Below are 19,650 nucleotides of genomic sequence, written 5' to 3' on the forward strand. Positions count from 1 at the left end.
AATCTCGGGAGGAAGAACGGTAACTGGCAGAGAATCACGAGAAAAAAAACAAGTGTGACCTTCCTGGGGCAGGCAGAGGAAGTCGGTCTTAAATTGGTTAGCGCCCGGGTCCTGTGGGCCACACGGCACCCACTCTGCTAAGGAGCCGCGGGCAGGTTCAGGAGAGGACCCCAGGGTAGGGGCGGTAGAGGGCACTCTGGGCAGAGAAACCACAACCGCCTAGGGCTCCTGATGCAAAGAAAGAAGAACAGCGACCAGGGAAAGGTAAGACGGGGAAAACTGAACCCGCAGGAAGGTGCCTGATGGAATCTCTACAGAAAAGACACAACGAGCCACCCAATGTTATTCCCCTTTTTCCCCCCAGCAAATTACAACTTACAGGAAAGACGAAACATCCATTTCACCTTCACCAGTTGTTAACCCTGTGCCCACACAGATAAAACGAGGGCTGTCAAACTTTTCCTCCAAAGAGCCAGAGAGCATACATTTTTGGTCTGGGGACACGGAGTCTTGGTCACAACCCCTCAACTCTCCGGGTCCAGCACAAAAGCACCGTGGACAAAGTGTAAAGCAGAGAGCGTGGCTGTGTTCCAAAAAACTTGACTTGTGCAGGCTGAAATGTGAACTTCCTACCATTTTCCTGTGTCGTGAAACAGTCTTCTTTAAACTTTTTTCAACCACGGAACAATGGAAAAAACCTTCGCTAGCTCATGCACCACACAAAGAACAGGGGCGTGCTGGATCTGGTTCCCAGGTCATAGTTGGCTCGCCCTTATGTGAGAGTTGGAGGCATTTCAGAGAAGGATCTTAGCGGCATCCCCCAAACACCCCTCTATTTTAGTTCATTAAACCTGCTGGCCCCTAGAGGGAGCTCAAGGGTCATCCCTTGCCTCCTGCGTTTCCTTTGCTTGAGGGTGAGGTAGCACTGAGCTGCCTAGCAGGCTCAGGTAATTCTTTGCTAAATGACAGCGGACACTGACTGAAGAAGGCGCTTGCAGAAGACGAAGGTCCCAGCCCAGCGAGGTGTGTCCCTGTCATCCATGCATGTAACCAGGGCCACGTGCAGCAAGGCCGCTCCCACGGGAAATGGGGCCCATTTGGCCAAATCCTGCCTGCTCCGGACCCACCTTCCTCAGCTGCTGGGCCAGCCAAGGTTCCCGCTCTGTCTTTCTGGGTCAGCTTCTTTCCCTCCCACCTGGGTGATCTGTGCCAGCCTTTCCTGGAAAGTCCCCAAACTCAGGGAACAGTTTACGGTTTAAGATTTTCTAACCCTAATGAGCTAACGAGAGAGGAACCCTCTTCTACCAACCGGCCAAACGTACCAAGTACTCTGCACTAGGGCTTGGGGACAGAGCGCCCCCTCTCAAAGAAGCAATTTTTCTGATTTGCTGCATGCCTTCTGCCTGGGGAGGGGCGGTGTCTCCTCTGCCTGGGGAGGAGCCAGAGCACCATCAAGGGGCTTCTGCACTGAGTGGCCGCCATGCCATTCTAATGCCACCTTTCAAGGCAGTAGTTCTGCCAGCAGGATGAGGACCCCTCCGTCTAATACTTACGTATTCCAATGCTAAGTTCTTGGAGGTCAATTCTTGAAACTCCTTCTTAAACATTTCCTTGAATTTCTCCATTTCGTCAACCAACTTCTCCTTTTCTTCCTCTTTCCACCTATGAAATAACTTCAGAAGTTCTTCCTCTTTTGTTTTCTGCAATTCGTACTCCTGAAATCATTTTAAAGCATGGCTTCAACAGTTCTGGTATGAAGCAAATAGGTAAAATGTTACATCAGTGGGCACAGCTTCGCCCCAAGCTTCGTACAGCTGGCACTGTACGGCCCAGTAAGGCTCGCCACAACACTTCGTATAATGGCAGGTCTGTGCACAACGATTTTTACGAACCAAGGGTAACATGCGTCCTAAATTCTTAAAGTGCAAATGCAGAGGCCCAACGTGTCCAGAGTTCTGTGACCTGTGAACTTGTCGAGCAGACATGCAATAGTACGGAAACTGTGAAGACACTTTAAAAGGGAGAGTCTCTTGGGCCTTTCTTGGTAACATATCAGTGTGGGCATCCACTGACTACACAACCTTGCTAGATGAACACCAAAGGTTCAGGGGGCAAGACCATGTGTTAGGCCACAAAGTGATTCTCAACGAATTTTAAAAGACTGAAATCAGGCAAAGCCTATTCTTCAGCCACAATGGAGTAAAGCCAGAGATCACTAACACAAGGTAAAGTAGAAAATGAAAATACACAATGACTGAATAACAGATTCTTAAACTAACAGGTCAAAGGAAAACTCACTAGGGTCATTAGAAAATACCTGGAGATGAATAAAAATTAAAATACAACACACCAAAAAAGGGAAGCAGCCAATCAGGGCACAGAGGGAAATTTAGAGCTAAAAAATGCCTATGTTAACAAAGAAAGATCTCAAGAGACAAACAGGGTCCTTCTATAACAGTAAAGGGTTCGATTCATCACAAAGATATAAGAATTATAAATATTTACACAGCCAACATTGGGGCACCTAAATATATAAAGCAATTTATTAACAGGACAAAAAGGAGAAATAAAGAGCAATACAATAATAGGGGACTTTAACACCCTACTCTCAATACTGGACAGATCATCCAGACAAAAAAATCAATAAAGAAAAACAGGATTTGGCCCTGGCTGGTGTGGCTCAGTGGATTGAGCGTGGGCCTGTGAACCAAAGGGTCCTGGTTTGATTCCCAGTCAGGGCACATGCCTAGGTTGCAGGCCAGATCCCCAGTGGGGGGCATGAGAGAGGCAACCACACATTGGTGTTTCCCTTTCTCCCTCCCTTCCCCATCCTCTAAAAATATATAAATAAAATATTTTTTTAAAACCCCAGGATTTGAACAACACTGTAGATCGGTAATTTTCAACCTTTTTCATCTCTGGCACACATAAACGAAGTATGAAAATTCTGCGGCACACCAAAAATTATATTTTTTGCTGATCTGACCAAATAATAGGTATAATTATGATTCATTCACACTGGATGTCTACTATAGTGTTGGCTGTTGTCATTTTTTAAAATTTGACAATCTAAGGGACAAGAGGTCAGTGCCCCTGGTCACACAGTCAGGTACTGCCTGTTTTCAAAACTCTTGCGGCACACCTGTGGGAAATCACTGCTGTAGGTCAAATGAACCTACAGACGTGCACAGGACGTCCTGTCAACAGCAGGGGACACATGGGACAGACCATATGTTAGGTCACCAGACACGACTTTGTCTTATATTCAGCATCTTTGCCAACCACAGTGATATGAAACTAGAGATAATAAGTGCACAGGTGGACCACTGGAAAATTCACGAATACGTGAAAATTAAACAACACACTCCCGAACAACCAATGGGTCAAAGAAGAAACCGAAAGGAAAATGAAACATATCTTGAGACAAACAAAAATGGAAACACGCATACTAACCTATGGGATGCAGCAAAAGCAGTTCTAACAAAGCGCAACAGCTATAAACACCTTCGTTAAGAAAGAAATCGCGCCCTGGCTGGCGTAGCTCAGTGGATTGAGCGCGGGCCTGCGAACCAGATGATCGCGGTTCGATTCCCAGTCAGGGCACATGCCTGGGTTGCAAACCGGTTCCTTGCAGGTTCCTTACAGGCTACCAGCAAGGGATGCACAAAAAGGCAACCATACATTGATGTTTCTCTCCCTCTCTCCTTCCCCTCTAAAGATAAATAAATAAATAAAATCTTAAAAAAAAAATAAAGAAAGAAATCGCAAGGAGACAACCTAACATTACACCTCAAATAGCTACAAGAACAAACTAAGCCCAAAGTTAGCAGAGGGGTGGAAATAATAAAGATTAGGGCAGAAATCAATAAAATACAGATAGGAAAATAACAGAGGAGATCAACAAACCTAAGAGTTGACTTTTTTAAAAGACAAACAATTGAGAAACCTTTATCTAGATTGACCAAGAAAGAGAGAAAATTCAAATAAAATGCTGAATGAAAGAGGAGACATTACAGCTGACACCACAGAGCTACAAAGGACCGTAACAGACTACCAGGAAAAATTACTGCATTTTCGGACTATAAGACACCCCCCCCCCAAATTTGGGAGGAAAGAGGGGTGCATCCTATAATCCAAATGTAGCTTACATGGCTAGTAATGTAGTTTACATTCGCAATGGTGAAACATTATGTTATTTATGTCATTAAATAGTTTACCACATTTTTTGCTTCAAAAAAATTTTTTTCCTATTCTCCTCCTCTAAAATCTAGGTGCATCTTATAGTCCTAAAAATACAGTATATGCCAACCTATTGGACACTCTAATTTTTCACTTTTTTTAAAGATTTTATTTATTTATCTTTAGAGGGGAAGGGAAGGAGAGAGTGAGAGAAACATCAATGTATGGTTGCCTCTCGTGTGTCCCCCACTGGGAACTGGCCTGCAACCCAGGCATGTGCCCTGACTGGGAATTGAACCGCGATACTCTGGTTCGCAGGCCCACGCTCAACCCACCGAGCAACACCAGCCAGGGCCTGGACACTCTAAAGGAACTGAATCAAGTCCTAGAAACATACCTACCAAGACTGAAGCACGGAGAAATAGGGAATCTGAAGAAACCAGTTAAGGAGTAAGGAGATGGAACTGGCGATCGACAACCTTCCAACAAAGAGAAGCCCAGGACCACAGAGTTGGCTTCATTGGTGAATCCTACCGACCATTTAAAAGAGAGGAACGCCATCCTCCCCAACATGGGCTGCTGCGCGGTCAGCGACCTACCTCGGCGACTCTGAGCGCGTGGGCGTGCTGGGAGGCCTCCAGCTGAGACCTGGTGAGCTGCAGCTGCTCCTTCAACAAGTCCACCTCCTTCTGCAGTGTGTCGGCCTGCTCCTTTCTCTTATACTCTGGGGCAACGGAAGCGCCGTGTTAGACTATGCGACCCGTGCTGAGGAAACCTACCTGAAAACTCACGGGGCCGAGGACCATTGGTAAGACAGAGGAAACTGCTCTTGCTTGGGGTGTTACAGTTTTTTATGCCACACGAGCCAAGTTTTGCTCCTTCATGTGTATTCGTGGCCCGTTGTCTTACTGGGCACTGAATTATTTTCAGCAGATTCTTCCAGCTACTGTTCTGAGGTTGGATTATTCCACAGAGGACGTGTGAGAGCCCATTCGGGGAGCAAAAATAGTGACAAGGAGTAATCCTGGGCCCTTCCTCCAGATAGAGAAGCAATGGCTTCTGCTTCAGACGCCACCGCGTGGAAATCTCTGCGGTCACCACCCCTGTGCTCTCATGGAGTCCCCCCGGAGGACCCCGTCTGTGCCAAGGCAGGCAGAGGCTGGCCCTCGGAATGCCAACGCGGGCCGAGACCTGCCAACGGGGCGAAAAACGCGGTGCGGAAAAGCTGTAAGAGGAAGCAACCAGCGAAGGGAGGAATAGTTATGTACATGTACTTACATGCAGATGTACACATGACTGAATGGATATACATGTGTCTGTGAGTGTAGACATGAAAGGTATGGAAACCAAAGTAGAAAGTCAGAATCTCAGAGATGATCTGAAGAAAGAATACTCATTTCAGAGTGTGAAGGGTTCTCTGAAACGAGTATGGGATAGAATAGGATACTGAAACAGAAGAGAGAGAAAGTCAGTTTCACACTGAAGAATGGTAGAATTATTAAAATATTTCATCTTTCCAATTTCTCCAATATATCGCTAAATTGTATCAGTAGTCCGTGGCTTATAAATGGGATTTCATGCTGTCCACATGGTTTACACATAGCTTAGCTGTTTCCTACATAAATCTATTTACCCGAAATAGGCAGAAAGGGAAACAGATTGGCCCAAAAGGGAGGGGAAAGCAGGCACTGAGGCGCAAGCTACAGGTACACAGGTCCAGACACTAAAACTATGCAAGATCGGAATGGGAATTTCTGGGGAGCACCGCAGCGACCTGCGGGATGCTCTGATCTTCTCGCGGAGAGGCAGACCTTGCATTCCTTCCTCCTGAGAACACGGAAGTCCTAGGAAACCTGGCTCCTCGATAAACTTCAGAAACCCTTCCCCTCGCCTGCTTCTTCATTTTCTCCCTCCACACACTGGTTAATTCCCATCGGCACCCAAACCCATCTGAGGGTCTGCCACGGCGAACAAGGCAGCCACGGCCCCCTGGCCCCCCATTCCCCTCCAGGTCAGGCCTCACGTCTCTGCTCTCCTTCCCAGAAAACACTTGAAGAAGTACAAGTCTGTAATGGACACGACCACTTCCTCACTGGATTCTCGGCTCAGCTCACTCCAGTCTGGCTTTTGTCCCCACCCGTCCACCGAAGCTGCTATGTCTAGGTCACCAAGAGCCGGGCCTCAGCCTTCGTCTTACTCTGTGTCTCAGGAACTTTCGACAGGACTGACCACTGTCTCCTTTCTGAAACCCTGATGTCCCTCGGTGTCCATGACGACACACTCCACAGGCTTCCCTCCTGCCTCCAGGCTGTTTCTAACCCAGCTGTTCCTCCAGAGCTCCGAGTGTTGGGACAGCCTTGGAGCGGGCCCTTGGCTGCCTTCTCCGTCTAGCTGACCTCATCCAGCCGCTCTGCTAACAGCTCCCAGGTGTGTATCTCTAGCCTGGGCCTCCACCTTGACCTGCAGACCTGCAGCCTCTCCACGTGCGTGGCAATTGTATGTGTGACTTAGGTTTACCCATGGCCAACACAAACTCTCCATTCTCCTTCCTCCCTGGACCTGCTCCGTGCCCCTAGGTTTCCCGTCTTAGTAAACGCCATTGCTGTTCACCCAACTGTATATAGTCAAAAACCCAGGACCATCCTGGCTTCATCCTTTCCTCTCATGCTGAGTCACATCCCTGTGGACTCTGTGTCTGGAACACATTCTCTCCGTCTTCACTTCTCCCATCTTCCCCAGTACCTCCTGCTCCAGTTGCCATCTTCTCTCACCTGGGCTACTCTCGCAGACTCCTCCCTCTTCTGCCCGCTTCCACCATTGCCCCTACAGTCGATTCTCCACCAACAGGCGGAGGGCTCATTCTGAGGTACACATTAGATTGTGCCCCCTACCTCAGAACCTCCGGTGGCTTCCCATTACACTTACGAGAACAGCCACGTTCCTGCCCAGGGTGCGCAAGGCCCCGTGGGACCTGGCTCCCTCCTCCCCAACGTCACCACACATCACTGCCTTGCTCGCTCCACTCCACGGACCTTCTCTCTGGTTCTCAAACACACCGTCCTGTCCTGCCTCAGCCTCACACCCCGCACACCCCTTGCCTGGAATACTCGTTTCTCTGATTTTTCCCCAGACTGGGCCCTCCTTATCATCCTGGTCCCTGATCGCATATCCTCTCCTCAGGGAAGCCTTTGCTGATGGCCCAAAGTCACTGTCCCCCCCACTCTCCTGATGTATTTGCCCCCCGCTTTAAAAGACTCATTCATTTAACTGTACTTCCTCTGCCCCTCCTATGCAAATGTAAACCCATTAGAAGGCAGGACTTAGTCCCTTTCCCTTGGGGCTGTACCCCAGCCCCTGGTACAGTGCCCAGCACAGAGTAGGGCTCCATATTCGCTTCCTAAATGGACAAGGACGGTGAGACCTTCTTTTAGAAGGATTGAGAAGTGCATGGGACCATGTCTCCCTTGGAAAAAAAGACAAAGTTACTGGCAAGAAGGCAGCTCATTAACGCCGGGCTCACGACTGACTTACCGAGATGAGAGTCCTCGGGGTGGCGGCGCTGCACATGGCTCTGCAGGAAGGCTTGGTTCATGAAGGCCTTGTCGCAAAAGTGGCACTGCAAGGGAGAGAGCAGCCCATCAGAGCGCCTGCGACGAGCGTCCCTCCATCCCGTCACTTAAAAATCACGCACCCGAAGCCCTATGTCCTGCAGGCTCTCCCCTCAAAGACACCATCCTGGCAAGGGATTCAGAAAGCATGGCTAAGAAGACACAGAAACCAAGGGCGTTCTTCCCCCACTGGGCAGACGGCAGTGGAAACTACCGCTTGGCAGTGCAAGGGGCCCGTCCTGTGTTTTTTGGAGCCTCAGTGCTGTTCCCAGGAGGCTGGTGGTGCCCAGCCTACCACCAACTTGTCGGGACACTCCAGCAATGCCGGCCTTCCTCCCGTCTCCCTAGATGGTCCCCTGCCCGAACCTCCCCAGCTCTTCCCGGGACTGACTCCTGTTGGCATTCAGGCTGTCGGGTTTATGGAGCATTTTCCACACTGGGGAGCGATGGTGGCCTGTCCTCAACCAGGTCTTTGAGGAGGACCCTTCTGCCAGTCACTGTCCCAGCCAATCGTGTAATTTTCATCACTGTGCCCTCACCAGTCAGCAAGCACATCGTCACGTTTATTCACGTCACCTGCCTGTGGTGTCCTGCCTGATCCTTTGGGTTCCTGAGGGCACTGACTCTTGTCCGTCTTATTCACAGCTTTGTCCCCAGAGCCTGGCATTAATAAATCATTAAGCAGAGGCTTAGAAATATCTGGCCGCCTAAAACAAATTTACTGGGGGGAAAAAAACCCATCAATTCCACCAAATCTCTCTTTTCCACTTAAACACTGATTCAAAGTGTAAACAAAAATTCAACTGGTTTCATCTATATCCTCATCCCTGGATTACTCTGAAGTAAATCTCGGACATATTTCATTTGTCAATATTTCAGGATTTATCGCTAACAGGACTTTAACATAATTGTAACATCGTTATTCTACCTTCTAAAATGTGAACATTAATTCCTTAGTAGCAACAAATATCCAACCATTGGGTCCCCCACCCCAATATTTCACACATTGTCTTAGGAAAAAAATTATACTTTGTTTTGGGTCAGGATCTAAATAAAGCCAAATTTTGCAATTGATTGTTACGTTGCTTAACTCTCGTTCAGTCGATAGCTTGCCCCTCCGCCTCTGTTTTTCCCTCGCAATCCTTTGGCTGAAGAAACTGAACACGTGTCCTGCAGAATTTCTTTCTGGGTTTGCTGTTCCACCCCATTGTGCTATTGACATGTCCTTCTGTTCATACCTTGCCTGGCTCTTAGCGTAACTGCATCAGAACTTCAGGTTCTAGCGTCCCAGAAAACTAACGTTATGGGGTATTTCTTGGCACTGCATTTCAGAGAAACTTTAAGGAATCTCTGTGGCATTCTCTGCACATCGTGCGTGTCTGGCTGCCTCCCAACTTCAGGGGCTGCCCTCGCGGACTAAGATGTGAGTGTGAGCTCCAGGGGTATGCCCAGCCCCCAGGGAAAGAAAATGGTGAGAAACCCGAGATGTAACTTTTAATTTCTAAAAATAAAAGACTTTTAACTAATAATGCAGAAGAGTCATGAGCTCAGGGTAAGAAGGGGTTCCTATTCCAAAAAGAAAAGACTGATATTTTGACTCCATCAAAACGGAGAAATTTCTGTGTAACAAAAAATACCAAAACAAATCTAAGACATTTACAGTTTCTGGATTGGCATGTAGGGAGCTTGAAAATCACCACTGCATCCTAACAACAAGTCAGAAGCTGAACAGACTGGAAATCAACTCTCCTTGGATCTGTAAGAGAGGGGAGGATGCTGGGCACACCACTGCCCCAAGTTTGGGGAGACTGGGAGTCACCACTTAGCATAGCAGAGACCCACCAGCAAATCTCCCCCAACAGGCACTGGTGCAGGGTAACAAAACCTAATTTGTCACTGACAAATTGATGGAGCTCAGAGTGGATGGTCTGGGAGTTAAAAACCCCAGTGGAAAGGGGAGCTTTCAACTTAATAAAGGCTATCGACAAAAACCAACATGTCCAGTATACCTACTGGGAGCTAGGTCCTGTCACACTGTTCTCTTTTTAAATTTCCATGGCCACTGCTTTAGGAAGAAATCAAAACTCAGGAAAATTAAGTTGCAGCCTTATCAGTTGCATATTTTAGCCTACATTTCTTTGACTGCAAAATGCACGCCTTCTCTCCTGCTCAATGCTCATCTCCAACTCCAAGGGGCTGACCCACTGGAAACAGTAACAGAAAGTAGTCGACAGATTTCAAAATCTGCCTGTGTTGCTGGAGCATGGAGAGGAATCTGAGTCCTCCAGCTACAAAAACGAAAGGCCTTCTTAGGATGAGTCTCAGTGCTGTGCACCAACTATTCTTAGCAAGTCTTTGTCTGCCCCTCTCCTGGAATCACCGAGTCCTACGGCATTAGCAATGTGACCTCGGGCCTTCTTTTCTATACCCCTGCTATATGGTGAGCTCCTGAAAAAGTCTGAGGATTTGCAAAGAGATATAGGTAGTCCCAGCTCACTACTGGGAAGCCGATGCAGGAAGCAACATCCACATGTCAGATGCTACTGATTGAACCTTCCTCGTGCTTTGCACGTAACATCTGATGGGATTCTCAGAACCACCTGAAAAGGCAGCTACTAGTAATATTCTCATTTTCCTGATGAGGAGACTGAGGTCTAGAAGTTCAATGACTTGCAGAGTGGAACAGCCAAGGTTCAAACACAGGCAGTTTACTCTGAAATCGTCACCCTAAGTGCCCACGCTGCTCAGAGGCTCCATAAAGAGACAATGTCACACTACGTAACAGAGGGCAGCGTGCCCTAAGGTGTTGGAGAAGGCGGTCTGGTCCCTCCTACCTATTCCTCGTCACACCTGGGCACCCCACTGTTATTCCGCGTCTGCTGAGTGGCCTAGAGGAGGCAGGCACTCATTTCATTAAACCGAATCATTACCTTTTTATCCTCATACAATTCAGGGGTGTCAAAGTCATCCTCACCCGGGGGCCACATCGGCCTCACGGTTGCCTTCAAAGGGCCGGATGTAACTTTAAGACTGTGTCAATGTAACTACCCCTTAACTGGGGCAAGGAGCTCGGTGTTGCCATCGGGTAGAAACAAGGTGGAAGGCAGATAAAACAGGTGGAGGGCTGGTGGGCCCTGTGTTGGCCACATTCTGTTCTACATCATTCGCATTTGAAAACCTTGGTTTACCACCCACCATTTCTATGGTAACCAAAGAAGGAAAAAGTGTTTATAAGTTAAATTTTAAATTTGTATATATTATAGGGTTTTTTTCAAGATTTATTTATTTATTTATCTTTAGAGGGGAAGGGAAGGAGAGAAATATCAATGTATGGTTGCCTCTCATGAGTCCCCCGCTGGGAACCGGCCTGCAACCCAGGCATGTGCCCTGACTGGGAATCGAACCGCGATCGTCTGGTTCGCAGGCCCGCGCTCAATCCACTGAGCTACGCCAGCCAGGGCTGTATATATTATAGGTTTTAACCATTCACTAGTTTACTTTTTAAAGTGTTTACATATACTCATTGTATTCATTTACAAAGAGCCATCTCAGCACTATTTATATATATTTAGACGTCTGAAACAAATAGGCATTTAGCAACATCAAGGATCATTGGACAATTACATCTCAGGGTTGCGTACCCAAAGCTAAACATGAAGACTTTCTCGCAGTATTCTTTCCCAACTGCTCACTTCCGTGAATACGCTTCTCTCAGCACTCCTGTTGGGTGGGTCCTGAGTGCTGTTAACCCCATCATTTTCCACACTGTCTGCCCAGTTCTCTGAATTCACTGTGACCTACATCTACTGAGACCCATTAAGCCAGGGGTGTCCAACCTTTTGGCATCTCTGGGCCACAGTGAAACAAGAAGAGTTGACTTGGGCCACACATTAAATGAAATGAAACACTAATGAAAACTGATGAGCAAAGCCCTGGCTGGTGTCGGGCCTGCGAACCAGATCACGGTTCGATTCCCAGTCAGGGCACATGCTTGGGTTGCAGGCCAGTTTCCGGCCGGGGCCAGTTCCCTATAAATAAATAAAAATAAAAAAATTTTAAAAAAAAACTAAAAAAAAAACAAAAACTGATGAGCAAAAAAAAAAAGGTCTGTGCATAATTTTTGTGAGATCCACCACCACAGATAAGCAAAAAAGGCCTCACATAATAACCCTAACTATGCAGTGGCCCTTTCCACAATCTTTTTTTTTTTAAATTTTATTTATTTATCTTTAGAGAGGAAAGGAAGGAGAGAAGGAGAGAAACATCAGTGTGTGGTTGCCTCTCATGTGTCCCCTGCTGGGAACTGGCCCGCAACCCAGGCATGTGCCCTAACTGGGAATCGAACCACGATCGTGTGGTTCTCAGGCCCGGACTCAAGCCCCTGAGCTACACCAGCCAGGGCCCTTTTCACAATCTTTTAAAATCGTTGAGTACATTCCATTTGTGATCATTAATATGGAAAAAGTACTCATATACGTAGCAAAACCTAGTATGTCCCAAAGGAAATAAAACAGATATGGCAAATGTTAATAATTGGTGACTTTGGTTGAAGGGTATATGAAAGTTTTTTTGCACTACTCTTGCCACTTTTCTGTAAATTTGTAAAGATTTTTGAAATCTAAGAAACGAGAAAAAAATGTAATCATTTCCAATCGCCTGGGGGCCCACCTGCATAGCCATTTGTACATGGTTTCCTTTTCGTTACAGGATGAGAAGGAAACAGGTTCTCTAACCACCAGTACTTACAGGACTTAAGTAAAGCACTGCAGACAACGTTACTTGTTTAAACATTAATCCTAGGGTAGTCTACAGGAGGTAACGAACCATGTCATCTGTTGGTTCAAGTTACCGTTTTGGGTCATTTAAGCATGCTGTTTCTCCTTATTGACAGTGCAAATCTTAAAGAGAACAGTGACAGAGCGCGCTCTCAGTATCCCTGTGGGAACTGAGGTCAGTCGGGGGTTACGAACTGCCATGGCAACGCAGCAGCCCACCTGGTAATAGCTGGCTTTGGCCTCCATCATCATCTGCTGGGTGGAGATCATCTTCTTCCTGCGCTTACACTCCTCCTTGAGGAACTTGATCTCCCCAGCCTGCTTGGTGAGCAGCTCCTTGCTCTGCTCGCAGTTGGCCAGGCTCAGGCGCAGGCGCTCCTCCACGGTGTGCAGCTGCGCGGTGAGGAACTCCTGCGAGTGCATCAGGTACTCGATGGAGAGCTGGGCCAGGCGGATGAGCTTCAGCAGCACCGGGTCCACCCCCGACTGGCAGTGCGGGCACTTCTCGTCCTCCAGCTTGCAGAAGGTGATGTTCATGATGTTCTCCTGCAGCGTGAGCACGTCCACAGCGCCCGCGACCTTGTCCACGTCGATGGCGCTCAGCCGCCGCCAGTCCACACTCTCCAGCCGTGGCCGGAACTGGAAGAACGGCAGGGGGCCCGCAGCCGCGCCCGGCGGGAAGCAGGCCATGGCGGCCGCCCCAGCCCCGGCCCCCGCGGGGGCGTCGGGGCCCTCGAGACCGTTGGCGAGGGGGTAGTAGACCTGCTTGTGGAAGGGCTGTGGGAAGGAGACAAGGCAGGGGTGGAACGGGAGCTGTGAGTCCCGTGTCCCCCACGCCTCTCGCTGCCCCTAACCTGGCACCGGCAGGCGGGTATCCCAGGCCTCGGAGTCCCTTACCATGCTCGGAAGCAAATCGGCCACCTCTGCGGGCATCGGAGGGTGCACCGTCTCCTCTGCGGGGCCGGGGCTGCCTCAGGAACCGCTGCCGCCCCACCCCTCGGCAGCAGGCAAAGGCAAGGTCCCAGGAGGCGGCGGCAGCCAGCGGCAGCCGCAGCGGCCTCCACTCTGGGCGTTCAAGCCGTTGCTATGGCAGCGTCCCCAGACGCCCCGTCTGCGAGCCACGGGCCTGTGGCAACCGGGAGCAACAGGCTCGCCGGCCCCCCCGCGTGGTCAGCGTGCACCCAGGGCCCTGTGGAACCAGAGAAGACCTCTTGGACCAGCCTGAGTAGACACACACCCATCCCCCCCAGAGAGGTTACCTCCCGAGTGCCTGCCTCCCAGGGCACCACCCTCCCTGGCCTTTGGGCAGGACGAGCCACGTCCCTAAAGCACCGGGATCCACATCCCTGGGACCTTTCGGTCCTAGTTGCCATCCTCTCTGGGTATTCTACTACGCTCACCTTAGGTTTTGAGATCACAAATAACTACTCGTTCTCTCTCTCTCTTTGTTTACACACAACTCAGAAAACATTAAGCTATGAAACTATGTAAAATTACACGGGATGGAGGTTGACTGGCTGCCAGAAGGCACAAAGACACAAAATACATTCTATATATTTTGATCATTTTGTTGATTCCCTGAGCATATACATTTGACAAAATTTATCAAGTAGCACGCCGAAAACTAAGGGTGTGTTTTGTATATGGTATCTCAATAAAGTTTTCAAAATTAAATTCATAAGGTACTTAATTCTATTTGATGGCAGTCTTTCTAAATTTCTTAGATGGAAAGTACTTTTTGAAATGGACTCTTTCTCCCTCTGTGGGTTGGTCACCTGAATTAACCGTGACCTTCTGATAGAAGTACAAACCAAGACACTTCCACAAGTATTTAATACTTCGTCTTTCCAAAAAGATGTGTTTTCAAAATGTGAACGTAAAAACCAAAAATTACACGGAGGGGAATTTAACTACCAGCTTTACCATCAAGTTTTACAGGGCCCTGGTATCTACCTTACAAACTGGTGTGGCCACTGCATTCTGGGTTTGTTTGTTTGTTTGTTTGTTTGGAGAGGCTAACAAATTTCTAGCAGCAACTTATAGACCTCAGGCCTCTCATTCTTGGGGTCTTCTGAGGGTGGCCGGTGGCTCCCACAGAGATCAGTGAGGTGAGGAAAAGCCAGACATCCCTCAATCCACCGGGGAGCCCCAGCGTGGACCAACCATCAGGAAAACCTTTGTCTTTCCTAACAGCCAAAGAACAGAAGAAAAATACAGTTCAGAATAACCATCAGCAAAGCTGTAACATCAAATATTTTTACCACTTTCCAGGTAATAACTAGATATAAGCCATCGTAAAAGCATCCAGGAAACCAGCATGCAGTGTATGTGACTTCATAAGAACCATACACCCAAATAACGTTTAATGGAACTTTGGGGGTGGGGGCAAAGGGCTGTTATGGATTCACTGCAGTGGGCATAAAAGTCTTAAAGATCTAGGTATACAATTTGAGTCTTCCATGCATCTGCTGCCTGACCTCTTAGAACTAGTTATGCCAGCCGTAGGCCTCAGCCGAAAAGGCGTCAGTATACCGACCTGGCAGTTCTGTGAACTGTGGACTCCATCCACTGGGCTGCAGGGTCGGCGGGAACAAGGGCCCGGCTCTCTCTTGCTCACCGTTATATCCGCAGCACCTAGCAGGGGACAGGCAGGCAGAGGCCTCAATAATTTGCTGATGGATACGTGGAGAAAGATTGAGCAAATGAATTAGGCGTTTAAAGTAAATGTCAGCTCCCATCCCTTATCCCTCCTTATTTTCTGTGCCTCTGGCCTGTTAGGGAGATTCTCCCCTGCTCTGGGACCAAGGCCTTGAAGCTGAATGTAGGAGGACTGTCCGCACTGCAGTCCGGGGAAGAGGCACGGGGGCTGGAGACACCCAGCTCTGTTCACCACTCTGGCCCCAGGCGCCGCGGGGCTGGCTACTGTCGCCCCATGATCGAATCTCGTTCGCAAGATGGCCGGAACAGTAAAGAAGGGGGCACGCCTTCCCGTTCCCTCCGTCCCCCATCCCCAGGCACGGACGCCAGCCGGGCGCACTGTGGGGCCAACTCCCGAACCCGCAAAGACAAAGGCTGGAGGACGCGGGCGCCGGAGGCACCGCCTCTTTGAAGGCAAATGGGAGTAGGGGCTACGGCAGCCACGTCAGCGGGGTCTGCAGAGCCTCCGCTCAGAGACAGGGGAAGCGGGAGGAGGGCCCGGCTCGCAGGCACCAAGATGCGCACGGGCGCCTGGCGCATCCCAGGCCTTGGCTCACCCCAGCTGCGCGCTCCTGGGCGGACGCCGGGCGCAGCAGGCGGATGGGGGCGTCGCTGGGGACCCCAGACTCCAGGCGCGCTGCTAGTGCAGGAAGGCTGGTGGAGGCCCGAAGCCGCCAAGCGGGAAGACGCGAGCCAGCTCCTTCCAAGATGCAGGATGAAGCCTGTCTGGTCTAGACAAGTTGTGGCGAGGCAAGCCGCCTGGCGCTCCTCTGGGCCCTCCCAGACTCCAGGCCGCTGGCGCCTCTGGATCCCCCACCCCCCTCCCGCCCCCCTCCCCTCCGCGATCCCTCTCCGGCTTCTTCTCCCGGCGTCCCAGCTCTTCTGGCAGCTGGGCGGGACCTTGCACGTCTAGACTGCTGCGCTAAAACGCGCTCCTCCAATCCCGCGGTTGGTGCAGACACGTGGTGCTGGGGCCGCTCTTACGGGTGTGGGATCCTCTCCCCAAGAAGGCTGTTCAAAGAGAAACCAGATTCACTGTAACCTTGCGGGTGGCCTGGCCTTCAGCTAGCTAATTTCACTTGGGGGCTTTAGGTAAATTCACTACCAAGAATAGACTCCTTTTTAATCGCAGACATCTGAGGATGCGAGGGACCTTGAAGGAGCTGTCTAATGCAGCCCTGCCTCTGAGTGAGGTGGAAAACGGATTAGGCACTTTGCAAGTGAAGCCCACAAGGGTTTAAACCCACTTAGGTTTCGGCCTCTCTTTCGGTTGTGCCCACTTTAAGAGGAGGCATGGATCTCTGTTGGTAGAAAGTTCCGTGGTGCGGGGAGAAGGTCGTGGGTCAAAAGTAGTGTGGCCATTTTTTTAACCTAAGATTGGAACACATGGGCAATGGGTCAAAATTCAGAATTTTAAAATAATGATCAATCCAGAAAGTTTGCATTTTAACAACCATGAGGTTGAATCAGATTGAGACATTTAAATGCCTCTTTTGTAAAATGGTAGTGTTTGCTGTAGCAAAAATTATTCTTCAATTTAAAAAAGAGTAACCACATGACCTGGCTGGGGTGGCACAGTGGACTGCCCGCGGAAGAGTCTCAGGTCTGATTCCCAGTCAGAGCAAGAGCCTGGGTTGGGCCAGGTCCCCAGTTGGGGGCGTGGGAGAGGCAACCTATTGATGTATCTCTCACCAATGTATGTTTCTCTGTGTCTCTTTCTCCCTCCCTTCCTTTCTATGAAAATAAAATAAAATCTTTTTTAAAAAAGTAACTCCAGAATTTTTGCTGGATGGCAACAGGTTGCTTGTGCTTTGCCCTGACTGTGTCAACTTCGTACCACACTTCATTTAGCATGATTTGTCCAATAGAGCAATACCTCGCTAAATATTCAGGTTGAATTCCATGCTTTAGTTTTTACTTGAAATCATTTGGCCTAGGGCAGCCTTATTGGGATTTTTAAATCTAATTTTAAAATTCTGAAATTTGAAAGAGAATCCAAGATCATTCTAAAACTCCTCTAACGTGTTACGGCAAAGATTTCTAGGTAGACAGTTCAGGCACTACGAAGTAGGTAAAGCTAATGCCCGTTGAGGTAGGGTGTGTGTGTGTGATGATTGCTTATTTAACTCACCCAGATAGTGGTAAGGTAGTGATTTTCAACAGGTGTGCTATACGAACCTTTTAAAACAGGCAATACCAGACCATTTAGTCAAGGGCACTGACCTCTTTTTTCCTTAGATTGTCAAATAAGAAATAAAATGACAGCAGCCATCACAACAATAGCCATTGGTGTGAATGAGTCAAAATTCTACCTATGTTTTTGTGAGGTCGGCAAGAATATACATTTTTGGCGTGCTGCAGAATTTTAGTAACTATCTCATGTGTGCCATGAGGATCACTGCACTAAGGTAAGGAGAAGACCACCGTCGTTCTCTGAACACCTTCCAATACCCAAACCGATCTGCGGCTAGACTTTAATTACACAAGAATGAGGAGACTGCTCAAAACAGTTCAGCACGTGCATTTTCTTTCTTTGGGGTGTAAATATTTTGCTTTGCCCCTCAGTTTTCAAGGAAAGAACCTCTATAACAAATTCAGTGTTTTTTTAACTGACTTAATTGGGTGAAAAATTTGCCCACAGCTGAGTCAAGACGTACCGGCACGTCAGGCTGCCCTTGGAGGTCAGCAGTGCCAATAGAAGAGCAGAAGGTGACCTGATAAACCCGACACATAACACCTGGGGCAACGCCCAGGCTACCTGGGGCCCAGATAGAATCTCCTGAACTGCTGTTACAGCTTGGAACGAGTCCCCGAGGAAGGCATTCTGTGCTTGTCGAATTGCAAGGATCTGGGAAGTCGATGTATCCCAGTGTGTTCAAGTATCCTTTTAAGTTCATGAAGAAAATGAAAATGTTCACTTTTTATGGAAGATCAAGTACAAAAAAAAATTGCAACGTGATTTACAAACCCAGATGAAGAGACGCTCTCCTGAATCCCTGGCCAATACTCATCAAAATGGTCAAAGTAAGCAAAGACAAGGAAAGACTGCGGTATTCTTTCAAACTAGGGGAATTTAAGAAATGTAAGAACTCGTGATCTAGGATTTTCACTTTCTATGAAGGACACTATTACGGCAAATGGCAAGATTTTAATAAAATGTGATACCAAGAGTACTGAGTATTGTATCAGTATTATTTCCCCAAATTTCGTAGCTGTATTTGGTATTGTGAGAGAATATTTTGTTTTTAGGAAATGCACACTTAAGTATTTAGGAATACAGGGCATCATGCCTGCAAGTTCCAAATAAATGAGAGAGAGAGAGAGAGAGAGGGAGAGAATGATAAAGCAAATATAGCAATGCAGCAAATTAGGGACTAGATGAAGGGTCTAGGAAGGTATTTCGTCCTAGCTTTGTACCTTTGTCATAGCATGTATCAGTAAATTTGTCTAATTTAAAGGAAGGCCAGAGGGAGGCAGTGTGGGTGTGTATGGCAGCTCCCTGAAGTACTAGGCACCCCGATGCCCGCCGGTCTCTGCAACAACCTTGGCCGTGTCCACCTCCTCCTGGGTGGTAGGGGGTGCCGCAGTCTGCACAACACCCTCAATCCAGGCAACTGCACGGAGAATATCCTTGTAACATTTAAGTGTCAAGCTGTTAAAAGGTAGGAAAAACTAGTGACATGTGTAAAAATATTTCTTTTTCAATGACATTTCGATAATTAGATTAGCTAACTGTCCTAAGTGGATCTCTAGCAGAGGCGGGGTTAACCTCCGTGTGTGTATGTGCACTCAGGCTTTCTCACACACATACCACACACACACGAGCTTGTGTACACACACACAAACATATGTACAACCTGATTTCAGAGAGGGCTCAGAGGGTAGGGGAAGGGCAAAAACTAGGGAAGGCCAGGGGAAGTTGAGTGTAGTGACTCAGTCGTTCTGGGATAGCCTCCCCACCGTCAGCTGAAGGAAAGCAATTCCTTTCCCACGGCTGCGTCTTCCTAGGGGAATGGATATGAAACGTCTATAAAACGTGGTCTTGGTTGGAGCAATACGTGAGCGGAAAAGGAGGAGGAGCAATGCCAGCTGTCAGGTTTGGGCGGTTGCCCAGGCAGTCCAATCTGAATACATTACAACTTAAAAATAAATAAAATAATTAGTGGCCCCTGCCCAGGACAGGGAGACAACATTGGCATGACTTACTTGCCTGGGAACTTGGGACGACCTTGGGGTAGCTTCAGTCCCTTCCCACTATCTAGATGTCCCGGGAATTCCAGAGGAGGGCGCAGGCATACGGAGAACCCAGAGTAGGGCAGACTGTGGTGAGGATCAGAAGCTTTAAATCTCCAAACAATTGATTTGGGCTTCAGTATGGTGAGGGCCTTGGT

General features: G+C 48.5%; 1 protein-coding gene across 6 annotated transcripts in view; it reads right to left on the reverse strand.

Moving 5' to 3' along the window:
• Nucleotides 1–16,070, reverse strand: part of DZIP1 (DAZ interacting zinc finger protein 1) — a 48,967-nt gene extending 32,897 nt beyond the window's left edge. For 5 of the 6 annotated variants that reach the window (XM_037057564.1, XM_037057563.1, XM_037057561.1 and 2 more), the window contains exons 1-8: nt 15,817–16,070; nt 15,099–15,196; nt 14,516–14,748; nt 13,460–13,751; nt 12,782–13,339; nt 7,711–7,795; nt 4,779–4,903; nt 1,554–1,715 (exon numbers count right to left, since the gene is read on the reverse strand). In XM_037057564.1, coding sequence (XP_036913459.1) covers nt 1,554–1,715; nt 4,779–4,903; nt 7,711–7,795; nt 12,782–13,339; nt 13,460–13,495 — 966 coding nt within the window. In that variant the 5' untranslated portion in view covers nt 13,496–13,751; nt 14,516–14,748; nt 15,099–15,196; nt 15,817–16,070. The remainder of the gene's footprint in view (nt 1–1,553; nt 1,716–4,778; nt 4,904–7,710; nt 7,796–12,781; nt 13,340–13,459; nt 13,752–14,515; nt 14,749–15,098; nt 15,197–15,816) is intronic. The other variant, XM_037057560.1, reaches the window with a different exon arrangement.
• Between the last annotated feature and the right edge of the window lie 3,580 nt (nt 16,071–19,650).

The sequence above is a fragment of the Sturnira hondurensis genome, unplaced genomic scaffold, assembly GCF_014824575.4.
Source record: "Sturnira hondurensis isolate 20B ecotype Veracruz unplaced genomic scaffold, ASM1482457v3 Scaffold0009719, whole genome shotgun sequence".
Lineage (NCBI taxonomy): Eukaryota > Metazoa > Chordata > Mammalia > Chiroptera > Phyllostomidae > Sturnira > Sturnira hondurensis.